Source organism: Ostrinia furnacalis, unplaced genomic scaffold, assembly GCF_004193835.3.
Source record: "Ostrinia furnacalis isolate ACB-3 unplaced genomic scaffold, ASM419383v2 OfSCF7086, whole genome shotgun sequence".
NCBI lineage: Eukaryota > Metazoa > Arthropoda > Insecta > Lepidoptera > Crambidae > Ostrinia > Ostrinia furnacalis.
The window spans coordinates 387973-402280 of NW_021137325.1; the positions used below are offsets into that span (position 1 = coordinate 387973).

At 35.3% G+C, this 14308-nt stretch overlaps 1 protein-coding gene across 1 annotated transcript in view; it reads right to left on the reverse strand.

Moving 5' to 3' along the window:
• Window positions 1–261: 261 nt before the first annotated feature.
• The window catches only part of NGR-A23 (neuropeptide receptor A23), a 33313-nt gene continuing 19266 nt past the window's right edge, over window positions 262–14308 (reverse strand). The window contains exons 5-8 of the mRNA XM_028319058.1: window positions 13533–13633; window positions 4748–4838; window positions 1226–1303; window positions 262–779 (exon numbers count right to left, since the gene is read on the reverse strand). Coding sequence (XP_028174859.1) covers window positions 405–779; window positions 1226–1303; window positions 4748–4838; window positions 13533–13633 — 645 coding nt within the window. The 3' untranslated portion in view covers window positions 262–404. The remainder of the gene's footprint in view (window positions 780–1225; window positions 1304–4747; window positions 4839–13532; window positions 13634–14308) is intronic.

Genomic DNA, 14308 nt, shown 5'->3' on the forward strand with positions numbered 1-14308 from the left:
CAATAAGACGCCTACTTTCGTAGATCGACATTAAATGAAAAGAAAATTGTCAGGGTTGCTATTTACCGTTGCTCAAGAACTTTGCTGTGAAAATGTTTTTCGACTCCAAAGCTGTAAAGTTGTGTATCTGGATCTCTTCCAAAGTTTATTGTTTTCTCTATTTCTACCTTAGTGGAGTAATGAAAGTTTAAGAGTCGATTAAAGTTCTGAAGAGCAAAACGTTGGAAATGAAATCACCAATATCAAACCCACTTATCGAGTATTATCTTTCAATATTGCTTTATAGGATTATTATTGAGACTCCATAATTCAACTCTTAACTTAAAATTTATTTCGTTAAATCTACATAACCTTGTATCTATCACATCACATTGAAATGGAAATATAATTTCACTGTTCACTTTTCACACTTTGTCTTCGTATGTAATGTCCGTGAACTCGACTATATTGCTATTAGGGAAGATATACAGCTCAGTGACCCGTTCGTCTCCGATGGGCATATCGTTGCCGTTAGCCATTCGTTTTCCCGAATATTTTCTTCTGCTGGTCCCCTCATTATTCCTGTATCTATTGCCATCATGGGAGTAATCGTCGGGTTTCAAGAAACGAAATCCGTTTTCTTTCATGTTGTTTTGATTTCGTAAGCAATGGCACGGATTTAGAGCTGGATTTTTTATGCTATCGATCGGGGTGATGTTTAGAGATTTTCTCGCCGAGTAGACACTGCGCTCGTTGGTGGATCGGAACGATAAGATCCGTGTCCGACACGATTGTCCGTCCTGGAACAAATGAAGTCGTTTAGTTAAATGCACGTTAGAAAGCGAACACTTCTCTGTTGTCGTAACGATAAACTCAACATGTAATTACCCAGTATACACTGAGGAATAGAATGGGATTAAACATGCTTTGAAATAGTTAGAAAAACTCCCATTTTCAAGAGAGAATAAGCAATGATGTGACGATTTTTATTCACACGTTTCAGGAAAAAGCTGTAGAACAGCATAGACCAATTTGTAGTTTTGTATTTTCCATATTAAACGAACCTCTATATGCAAATTCCCAAGCGTATAGCGTTGTAAATGAAGCAATGCTAGCCCAAATACAATAAATCTCGCAACAATAACATTCTGCAAGAAAAGTGAAACTGCTAGTAGAGGTAGAGTTTATTCGTGGATTTGTTTGAGTTTATTCGGGGTTTTCAACTTGTAAATTAATTCGTAAGTACCTCGTAGCTATCGTTGGCGAATCTGTTAGGCCGCTGTCCAAAAGTGAATCGCTGCTTGAACTCCTTCTTAAACTTTTCCTATAACAAATAAAGTTAGTGCTATAATTGAAAAACTTTTAAACCTCTTGCGTAAAGCGCTTTACCTACTTGAAAATGTATTAGAAACATAAACATCTTCAACCGTCTTGTTGTGACAGAACTTTTAGATGTATCTACAGTTGGGAGAAATTTGCATTATCGTAATATTACAAGTTTGAGAAATGACAACTACGTGAAAGTATCACTATATGACATATATTGTGTGTCGTAAAAAAACAAAAATTAAGTGCATAAATGTAACAGTTGTATAAAAATCCTAAAAATATAAAAGTGGTAATCTAAAAAGAATTGCAGACTGTAAAAAGGATATCTGTATTCAGACTTTATTGTGGCCAACTCAAGGATAGTTTTGCTAGTCTACACAACAGAACCTTACAATAATATTATTCTAGAATGGCTATGCGCAGGTGTCCTAAACGGCAAGATAGAGCAGTACAGTTCACGCTTTCAAGGAAGTATCTACGTACAATCTACCTACTAGCTCTTTGTTAAGTATTCTATACATACTAGGGTTTCTGCTCGAGCTTTCTCGAACTCGAGAAAACTCGAGAAATTTGGCTTCATTCGAGACGAGAAAAAAATTACCGGAGCTCGAGAATTCTCGAGTTTCGATTTTGAAGCTTTAATATTCTTGAAAGCCTATTTCCTTAGACAAAAGTAAGTTTTTAATTATTTAATAGGTTAACGTTGCGTTAAGACTGGCCTAGTCTTTCCTTTTTTTAACTAATTTGATTTGCAAGTAATGATCTTAACCGAAACTAATAATGTTCACCTACGAGTATGCTATATTTTATTATGTTTGTATAACTGACTGATTTTTTGTTAACTAAGTATCTGTTAGTTTAGGTACTCGTAAATACGTTTATTCAAGTCGTTATCTTTAAGTTTAAAAATTTATTTAAAAGTTTTTTTTTATTTGTAAATGTAGGTTTATTATCGTAATTTTTCAATTAATTTGGACTTGTGTTCTTTGGAAATCAAGTGATTCAATTGGAGCTCCAGATATTTATGGTTATTAATCCTTAAAGTACACGCGACTTTTTGACTTTTGTTCCTTTAGTTAATTACTAAGTTATAATTATTCTACTAATATTATAAATGCGAAAGTTTGTGTGGATGTTTTCTTGTTTCTTACTCTTTCAGACACATTATAACATTGATAAAAACCCGTGTTTTTATAAAATTTCAACCGATTTCAACAGTTTTAATTAAAAGACTCGAGACCCGAGAAAACTCGAGACTTTGGCTTCGAGAATTCCCGAAACTCGAGAAAAAAAATAAGTCGAGAAATCAGAAACCCTAATACATACAAAATGACTGAGAAACTCGGTATGAGAAACCGGCCACCCAACAGTTACCGGCATTCCCAGCTTCCTCATTAAAATAACCAAACTCAAAGAATATTCTTGGAATATGTATGACATTATTGTAACGTTCCCTACAACGAGGTAGGACTTGTTTGGTTCTAGTCCAGACTAATAAATTATACAAGCATTGCTTCACTAATAAAGTCATTGTAACAGCTAATTCGTACCATCAATCACGTGAAAGGTCCCAATTAATGGGGTTTCCTATTGTCCTATTCCGGCGTCTCTAAGTGTTATTAATGTAGATATGAATGAGCCGAGCGATGTAAATCGGAGACCGTTTGATACACGTCCGCAGGTGACTGGATTCCAATCTTTATTTGAAGTAGATATAGGGGCTAAATTACTGAAGCGAGACTTGGAGCCATAAATAAGACTCATCGTTTCGGCTTACACGCCCATGCTCGTTTAGTTGTAGCCCCCTGAGATTCAGCTTGACTCCAGCTAGAATATGAAAGTCTTAGGCACGATTTATGGACGAGAAATATGAAGAATATTTAAATAAAGCGTAAAAATTTCAATAACCTCTAGCTAGAGCATTATAGAGCTCTCCTACAATATCTAACACATCCGTTTTAATAATTTAACGGTATTTCATATTATTGAACATCAAACAACACGCCACGGGCAAAAAAGCTTATGAAACATGAATAAATGAAAAGAGAAACAAACTTAACCTTAATGCGAAAGGGTAAAAATAAAAAGGAAACATTTGTTTTAATTAGGGGCAGCTTTGACCTGATTGTATTACACGACACGTCTAACATAATTATGTTCTTTATTGCATTAGGTTAGGATTGATGTAGAGTATTTTGGTGGCCTAAAAGCCATGTATTTATAAACGTATGTTTCCCTATTTAAGGTTTAGATTAGACACAACGCACGTGGGTCGATTTTTAATGATCACGTCAGTCCATTTGTCTTGAACATCATCTCAGATCCATTTATTACAAAACAAATGCCAAACTCGATTCAATCTCGGTTCTGAGATTGGTCTGTTATTTAAATTCGACCAATCAAAAGCATCAATCCGGGTTTAAAATTAATCGAGTTTTGAGAATTTGAGATTCAGTTTCTTTAGTAGAAGCGCACCAATTTGAAATACATCAAATGGTGCGCTAACAAAATCAATTAAACATTTCGAGGAATCGTAAATTATGACGCCGCAGTTTAATAATCATTAATGAGAAATAATAATCTATTATTACATCACTAACTGAAACAAAAACAATGGGGCACCTTATCAAAAAGAGTAATCAAAGAGGACATCAATCTTCATTCCCTTAACAAGGATTTTCAGCACGGGAAAGAATGAAAATAAGGGAAAACAAATATTACGACTGAGAGTTTAAATTCGTGAGAAGCTAATAATTTAGTAATTAGACCTCCAGGCATTATAAAAATAAAAGTACATAGATATATTTTGAACGCACCCAGGTGCAAGTTTTCAAGTAGGTACTACATCGGCCGTTAATATTTAGTTGGAATGAGGTAGTAACAGCCTCAGAATATTTATTTTTGACTACCACTTCTATATTTCTAATAAATTTCCAAGAAATATTTAATTCGCATGAAAGCGCCAAAAAAAGTAGTTTCTAGAATTATAATATGGAAAGCTTTCCTAAAAGGTAAAATTTGAAGAAAATCCTTTTTGCTAGATTCTAAGACAATTGCAAAGATAAGAATCGGAAAAATCTTTTTGCTTCAGTCTGAATAGAAGGTCGAGGAAACGATGAGGAAAAAAAGGTGACGCGCCCCTACTTTGAGACTTTGGAATGGTTACCATTACCATTTCGTATGTTTCGCTTCACCCAGTTTGTTGTTTCCAATTTTAAACTTTGTACAACTCATTAAGCACCTAATTTATAACACCATTAAGAGTATTTTAGCAGTAACCTGCAGTAACATGCAAAATTAGCATACTAGCTTCTTGAGGATTGTTGTTATACATATTTTCATAATGGATTCTTCATACAAATTGGAAGGTGACCAAAATACCGGCCTACTAAAAAGTCTGTGGGGTGTCTAATTTGTGTTTATTGAAGTCAATACTTACATTATAAATGGCGTAAATGAATGGATTGTAGCAAGAGTTGCTCATCGCCAGCCAGTCGAAGCAGAAGAATATCACGTTGATGTACCTGTACCTGTGAAATAAAAATAAGAAACTCTCAACTAACAAGGCATACTTCAACTAATATATTATTGAGTAGATATTAATATTGGATAACAGCTTTACGTTGAATTAAGATTGTACACGTAAATAAAAACAGTTATAACACACAGAAGAATAATAAGTACTACGTACAGAAGTTTTACTTCCCGAAGATATTTAAAAAAATGTATGCTCAATGTAGGTACTTAACAATATGGTGTAATTTAGCTTTTCTCAACAGTCAAGCGCCATTTTGTTGACAAACGTCAGTGATCGGTACTGCGCCGAAGCTATAGGGCTGACTTCGGTAAAATGATGTGACGTGAGGTGCGAAACTGCAGAAAATGGCGGAGGAAATACATGATTTAGCATGAATTATCATGAATAATATTTAACTACTTTTACCTCTCAGTGTCTTCAGGCAACTTAAAATAGTACATTCTTCTTCTGTGTTTTTATTATTATTTAGGCAGTTAAATACTGCACAGTATTTAGTACACCATTTTCTTTATTTTTTTCCATCATACACAAGAATACGCGTGTGTGAGTCAATGTTCGCTCGTATGTGAGGCCTTGTCGAATAGTATCCTGTAGGGGGCCATCGTGCGTGTTTTGTTTTGATGTAAACTCGCGAAGATGAACAGGCCTGGTTATAACTCAAAAACATCCATTAAGTAAACATCAACCTCATTAGGTAAGTATTAAGCACACAAATACATTGCCAATAAAACAGTTATTCAAATAACGGTTTTTTCAATATTCATGAACGTTTATTATTACATTGATTCTGAGAAAAGATGTCGGGAGCAGTCCCACAGATTGAAAATCGAAACGGTTTTTCCTTATTATTCACATTATTACTTTTCGAGATGTGCATGTGGTGATCCTTGCTTCAATCGTACCAAAAATCGAGGAACATTTAGTTAAAACATGGTAAAGCATTGCAGTGAAGAAAAAAAATTGTTAAACCTGAGATAAAAATGTTATGGTCAATAATACCGCACGCTTTAAGAAAACGTCAAAATGTTTACTTCAGAATATAAAGCCTTTGATTCCGTGGAGGGTAGTTGAACGGGAAGCATGGTCGATCTGTTTTAATGGTTTCAATTTATTATTTAATGGACTTTAGTGTACAAATTTGGTGTTATTTTGTGTTCTAAAGTGCAGTGAAGTGATAAATTATAAAAAACATTGAAATACGCACGCATCGAGTGTCGAGTGGGTTGTCGTACGAACAACCCGCTTTGGACCCGGTGGCGTCTCGAAACCTGCTTACGGGCATACTTAACTCCACGGAATCCATGAAAAATCAATAGAACTGAAACACCCACGTTCTATTGATAACTATGTCAATATTTTTCACTCGACATTGGCAGAAATAAACCTCCCAGAGAGGTTTGGTTGCCACAAATAAAAAAAAAAAAAAAAAAAAAGCCTTTGTACTTCTTTTTATAGTATTGAAAAATTATTAAGAATAATATGTTAAAACTATTAACAAATTGAGAAATCCCTTGCACGTCCCGTCCCAAAGTTATGACGATTAATTTGGATTAACAATTTTTATTACTTCACCGCAATGCTTTCACATATTTTAAATAAACCTTCCTCGATTTTTGTTGTCAATCTAAATTTTTGCAAGTTAAGTAAATCAAGGATCACTCAATCCACATGCACATCTTTTCAAGGAGTGCTGCAGGCCCGCAATGGACCATACTAAACTTAACAATTAATTTAACGCAATTAAGCCAAGGAAAGATAATGGGAACAATCAAAACGTTAATGAATAAACATTAAATGGAAATTCATTAACTTTGATTTTTGTAAAAGAGGCTTTTATCAGCGTCCTTTTTCCCATCTGTTTGTTTATCCTCGAAGGTTCTTTGATTTTTGCTTATAAATTAAAATTAAGATTTCTAATTATTGACAAGGAAGATTCATATTATAGTATTGTGTGCTTTCCCACAACTATCCAAATACATTATGTCGTATTTTATAAAGTTGTCTATTTTCATAAAGTTTACAAGTGTACAGACTCCGCTCCTCCCTACAAATACCATGTACAAAATTCTGACCATTACTTTAGTATTAGTACATGGGTTTTATCCTTTTCTAATAAGTTTTCTAATCATGCTATGAATATTGTGTGCTTGAAATACACTGCATTGAGAAATAAAGACACCAATTGAGGCACGAAATTAATTGGCTAAAATAATAATTATGCTGTAGCTTTAACCTCGTAAGACCGAAGAGTAAATTTTGTCGACTTCTAAGTATCGCTAATGTGCTTTCAGAAGAACGAATAATTTGTAGTAGTAAACGCCGAGCACTTCGAGTAAAAAAAATCTATGTTAGAGATTTTCTTTTGCATTCATATTTTCAGGGGCCCTAGATAATAGTGCATAGAGCTTATTTTAGGTGAAAAATAATAAAAAAATGTTTTCTCTTAAAAGAACATTCGGTATTACAGACTTTAAAAAGAAAAAGTTAATAAATTGTATTTTATACATTAAAGTAAAACATAAATGTAAACTTTTTAATAAATTAATACTACATAAAGATACAATAATGATATAAATAAATGTAACTGAAAAGGTACAAGTGTTTTAATTTAATTTAATGTTTCATAATTAGTACTTTTAAAAGTACTATTGGTTTTATAACATACAATAATGATAGGTTAGAATGTATAAGAAGTAAAGTGAATATTCATGTTAATTATAATATTTATTAAACTAAAAATCAGAACGTTCTCATGGTAATTTTTCTCAATCATATAATAATTTTAAAAGTCCAATACTCAATCCATCTCCATAGAAAAAATGTACAAAAATAAAACTTTCACCATCAAGACCGAATGTTCCTTGTAAAGAACTATTATTTTCAAACGAAAAAGAATCTTACAAAACTTCTTCGAATTGGTAAAAATGTTTTTTTTGCTTGTTTAGCAGTATTTAAACTTAATATACTGGTTAGTTTTTCAATTAAACAACGCTTTCGTGAAGAAAAAAAATTAATCGTACATCACGTCCTCTCGGAAGAACCACCTTGTCAAAGAAAAATGATAATTTGACAGTGACATTTTGTTTTTTTTTACATTAATAAGTTCGGATACCTGATTTTGAATACTTTAAGCCAAAGACTATCACTCTTTTTGTTCGATAGGCGCGAATTTTTGAACTTAAAATTATCGCAAAATTTTTAGTTCCTCTGAAGGCACATCCGGCGATACTTACAATTCACCTCCGAAAATGTCTCGGCGTTACTGACTACTGTAACAATGTCACATTTATCAATCAATACTACTAGCGCCATCTCGTGGTGTTCGCCTGCATTACCAAGCCTCCGCGGATCACCGTGCTTATTGCAAGATGTATCCAGTTTAGGAAGTGTTTGCGCCGCTCGCCGCTAGATGACACTAGCACATTGAGCGCCGATTTCTACACCGCGGTGTCCAGATTTTTTTTCCCTTAAATACCTTCCGACGATTATGTTGAATATTGTAAGAAGAAAGTAAGTAATAAGTAAAGTAATAACCTGAGGTTGCATCCGACTGTGACGTTCTTTAGGGGAATCGCAGATTGGGACTTCCGAAGGCGCATTACGAATATTTGCCCCGTGACTCCGCGTCTGTCTCCAACGTCCTGATTAGGGCATGTAATATCGGAAGGTTTTCAATTCCGATATTGGTTTCCGATATTAGATCTCAATATCGGAATTCCGATATTAATATCGGAATTGAGTTTGTGTTATAAATTGAATATTTGATTATTTTCGTAACATTTCTTGATTGTATACAGTAAAATAATGATTTTAATCAACCTATCTTTAATTTGGTACAAAACAGCACTTCTTAAAATCATAAAATTGAAGTATTTAAAACCATTTTTGTATGTTATGGGTATCCAATTCCATTGCATTTGGTTACTGATAATAGGCCAATATGGACTAGCAAAGAATTTTAGTGTTTTTGTAAAACAGGTATCAAACAAACTTTTACTTCATCAACCAATACTGGCGGAACGATTTGTAGTCATTCAAGTCAAATGTTACAAAAATTTTAGGTAGTGGTAAAAAACTTGAATATGCTTTTAATTTGTTCCTTTTTGATTATCGATGTACAACTTACAAAACCACGGGCCATCATCATCATCTTCATCATTTCAGCCATAGGACGTCCACTGCTGAACATAGGCCTCCCCCAATAATTTTCACAATGGTTGGTTGGTAGCGGCCTGAAGTCGTCGGTTCACCTTGTGGATGGCAGTCCTACTCTGCGATTTTCGGTACGTGGCCCCCACTCCAGAACCTTGCTGCCCCATCGGCCGTCAGTTTTGCGAACTAGTGCGGAATCGCTGGAAGACCTCGGCACAATGCTCGATGTGCCGGTATGCACAATACTAAATCTCTTCATATCTTATCTTGATCACGTTCACAGTGTCAGCACATTTATCACGTATAGTGCTGATGCTGTGACGTCATTTACCTTTAATCTATACTAATATTATAAAGCTGAAGAGTNTTCATAAAATATAAGAAAAATTTATTTTCATGTTTATTTAACCTTTAAGATTTTTATATTTTATAAGTATTCAAACATTTAGATAATAACGTTAAAAACATTTAAAAATCGTGTGAGAACGTTTTCGACTTCTCCGCGGACGAAGTCGCGGGCAAAAGCTATTTGTAAAATAATTAGACTAAATTATTAAAAGTGCCTACCCAAAGTCATTATTCCACGCGGACGAAGTCGCGGGCACAGCTAGTCTATATATAAATAGTCACGCAGTTCGTGTTAATAAACAGATTAATATCAGAGGCTAACTACAACCCGTGTCTCATTCATACGGTCTCCCAACATGGCACACTCGAAGACCTTAATTGAATCTCCCAACAGGTAGGCCTTCGAATGAACATGGACAAAACAAAGCTTATGACCATGTTGCGCCCTACCTATTTTCGGTTGGGAGCTCGATTCTCGAGATTGTTGACAAGTATGTCTACCTCGGACAAACGATTCAGGTATTCAATTTCATAGATGATCATAGATGCAATTTCAAGAAAGAGGTAAATCGTCGAATCCTACTCGGCTGGTTCGCGTTCGGGAAACTACACAACATCATTTTGTCCAAAATACCTCAGTGCTTAAAGACGAAAGTCTTCAATCAGTGTGTGTAACCAGTGATGATATACGGGTCGGAAACGTGGGCTCTCAAAGTTGCACAGCGTGCTATGAAGAGGGCTGTGCTTGGTGTTTCTTTACGAGATCTAATCAGAAATGAGAAGCTCCGTTAACGAACTAAAGTCGCTGACATAGTCTGACGGACTAGCAAGCTGAAGTGGCTATGGGCAGGACACATAGTAGGTACGTAGAACTAACGGGCCATATGATAGTCCAATTAATGTTTGGAAGGGAGTTGAAATGTCGTTTTTCATTGCTAAGACCAAGTACGGCAAGTGTTAAAATTGTTTTAAAACAAGTAAAATTAACCATTAATATTTGCAGTGGGACAAAAAGTAATGGTGAGAGACATGAGAAAATCATTGGTCTTTGCCAATCATGTACTTTAGACTTTGTGGCAGGTTGTGGCGCGTTTAAACGCTTTGTTTAAAATCTCAATTAAAACTTTTATCTGATTCCGATATTACGATAGATCCGATATTACGAGATTCCGAGATTCCGATATTCATGCCCTAGTCCTGATTGGAATTGGTTGACGGACGGAGTTTGAAAGTTTTAGTTCCTTCTTAGGCACATCCGGGCTTACGAGGTTAATGCTTCATAAAAAGTCGTTATCATTTTTCCTCTTCCTTAAATTACAACGACCTGTGACGTGAAAAGAAGAAAATATTAAAACAAAGGCGTACCTCCTTTCAAGGGGTCTTATAAAAAGACTTATATAAAGCGAGAGACTATTTATAAAAAATATCATTATCATACATAGTGACAGTAATTAAAAGCGTTTTAATTCGAGATACGTCATTGTTAAATTAATTTAAAAGTCATGTTGAATTTAATTTCAGAGTTGCGTCGCTTCGTTCCTCCGTGGCAAAAGTTACGCAAACCTTGTCTCTTGCGACATGTTCCGCTGGTTAACATTCCGAGTGTTACTCACTTCATTTGCAATGTTCAGCCGGATATTCATTGGGTTATTATGATTTTAGGACCCTATCGCTAAGTGCGTCTTTTAAAAATGCACACTGTCCCGCTACGCGGTGGAAATAGCGAAACTTTGACATAAAAAACATTTATATCTACCAGCCCCCATAGACTAAAAGGCTTCGCCGGCATAGCGCCGAAAATGTGTTGGTAGAATGTGGATAGTTTTATGTCAAACATAACGTCAGCGTTAGCTACAACTCTACTAACGCTACGCTTGTACTCTACTAACGCTATGCATGCATTCTACTAACGCTATAACGCGGCTGTTGGTATGCGTTCTATTTGGAGAAGCCTTTAATATTTGTGACAAATTCGTACAGACATTACTTCACTCCGTGAAGCAATCGCAAGATTGAATCTGCCACAATGTTACTTTATCGAGGGGGGCGTAAAAACAAAAAGTTCGCGCGGGAAATAATGTGAGCGAGCACACTATTTAATACGTTTTCCTAACTTATGATTATATCGGCTAACAACAACAAACTCGTTCCGTATGCAAGAACGTGCATTAAGTTACTTTAAAGCTTAACAAATAAATAAAGCAAGCCGTCTTATAAAAGTCATCTGCAACGTTGCTAATTATCCCGCAACGTAGCTGACAAATTAGTTCAACAAATCAGCACACGGCGCTGCTACGAGTATTATTGCGAATGCGGTTGCATTTAAATATTCATTAAGTCCATTATTCTCTTGTATACCAACAGTGTTTAAGCCCCGTGCAAAGCTCTAACTAAGCTAGTATTTTATCGTGTTCGTTCGGCAAGGTAATTCCAGTGAACTGATGTACCTATTGGTTTGTGATTTTATCAAAATTAAACAACGAATTATATTGACGTTTAACTATAGTTAACAATTATCCCTTTGCTAACATTTGTGTACAATCAAACTAGACGATCGTTAATTTTCTTCTTTTACATCTATCGTGTAACGAGTAAGTTCCCAGTGATCATAAAAAACTTTGTATGGCCTTAACCAATATGTTAGACTTAATGTCGTATGTCCCTAGATGGGGCATGTGTTAGAACGGCAGTAAATAGGACTTGACGTACGACTTTTCCGATGGTACTTATGGTCGTGGCGTGACGATGTCTACTAAATCGATCTCTTACCAAGATTACTTGAGTGACTATTAATAGTTCTCTTAGCGGGACAGCTCAGTCATGTCGTAAAGCTGTTCAGCTGGACGTGATTGGTAGCGTGCCGGATTAAGACTACTTGATACTCTGAACAATCCATATCTGTGTACCTACCTACCCCCAGTAAACAATTGCATAATTTGCTTATGGGTTAATCCAGCACTGAGAGTAAAAGACAAGAGTAGATATCGCATCATTCGATTTTCATTTGAAATCGTATTGATGTAACTTTAACGACTATCGAAAATCTTATCAAATATTACATCATCTAGCACAGAGCATAATCTTAAAATCAATATAAAAGTATTTTTCCGATTACTAATGAGTTTCCTTGTGCTCTTACATTTTCAGTAAGTCAAATAAGAATTTAGTGAAATACTAATTTCGTAGTGCGAAAGTGACTTTTACTGCCTCTGAACTTTATGAATTTTAAAACCCTTCTAAATTATAAATGCGAAACTTTGTGAGAACTCAGAAGATGGACACATTTTTCATGCATAATACTGAACTAATTTCAATTTTAAAGTAATAATGTAATTATATTTGCGATATTTTAGGCATAATTTAACGGTAAACAATAATCGTGAAATAGACAAACAATTTTCAAGATTGAGACGGTCCAAGAAGCCTATGAATTCGTGTCAAGGATTAAGGCATTTTTATTTAATTAATAACTATAAAGACTCCAAACTGCCGTTTACTTTTAGTGCTACACAACGCTTCAAAGCATACGTACTTTTTATGGTCCTTGTAATTTACGTGACAAATGACCGGGATAAACAGTCATCTGTGCCCTCACAGATAAGAACGGACAAACAGTGAGGTCGAGGGTAGCTTGTGGCCGAGCATATTACTCTGAATACCCTTAGCTGCATGTGAGCTTAGGGGAAAATCCCTGAACAGGCACTGGAATTACCTGGATAGAATATCTATGTTACTGTAATACCCATACTAAGTATGGTAAATCTGAAAAAATCCAGTAAAATATTTATCAGCTTTAATGGTCCAAATTTCTGAGTCCCTTGTTAATTTCGTACTTTTACTATCATACACTCGATAAATCTTAGATTTTACGTCAGGGTCATGCTAAAAAATTACCTGTGGACTGCCTCCACTTGCCGAACCAACACACCAAACGTCGTTATGAAATAATGGCAAGCAAGAGGGACAAGTTAAAGCCTACTACTACTACTACGACTACCAAAAACCAACATTTACCAAGTCATGTTTATAAAACTTTAGATTTACTAATAAAACCTAATATTTAACGATTTACGCGCTTTTACAGTAACATCTACACAGACTAGAATTAACCGGATCACGCCGAGCCTAGCTTAGTTCGCGGTAACGCAATAGGTGTAATGAAAACTAGACAGGTACAGTTACTTACTCATTTATGGAGGGGAAAAAGGATTGTAACAGCATGTAGCTTTGGAGCGGCAGCCAGCAGAGCGCAAACAGTGCCACCACCAGCACCAACATTTTGATCACCTGTGTACAATATTACAATAGTATTACATAAAATTAAACGAAACATAATTTGGTAGGTATTACCATACTTATCTTATTATACTAATAGTCCAGTCAATAAAGCATTATAGATGGAAAACTGTAGAACACAATTTCTGACTTCAGGACTTTATTTAGACTAGTTAGGAGGTGAACATAGCAAAAGTCCCCGCCCTTAGCCCTTGAGCCGGCGGGGAAAGGGGGGTTTAAAGGTGCCACTTTTCGGTTTTTCGCTTAATCCTCGGAAACTATGCGTCCTAGTGACATGACTACTTTGAACCAAAAAAAGCATATTCAATTTGCTACAGGTGAAATAGACAAGTTTTTCTATAAATTGTATAGTTTTCGTGGCATCTGCTCTAGAAGGTCTGTAATATTGGAAATTTTATTTTTGTCTTACATGTTCCCATCAGGAGAAAATCGACTAAATCAACATTGAGCAATCATTCTAGACATGCGGGAGCATGTTAAGCCTAGTACCAGGGAGGGGACTGCACCGTGCGTATATTTAGACGAACCACTTTGAGCCACTTTTGACTCCTCATCACTCAAAAACTACTGTGCATTAACACTTCAAATTTGGCTCATGTGTTGAGATTTGCAAGATATACATCAATTTCATAAATATGCCTCAAACGGTTCAACGGCTCAAGGGCT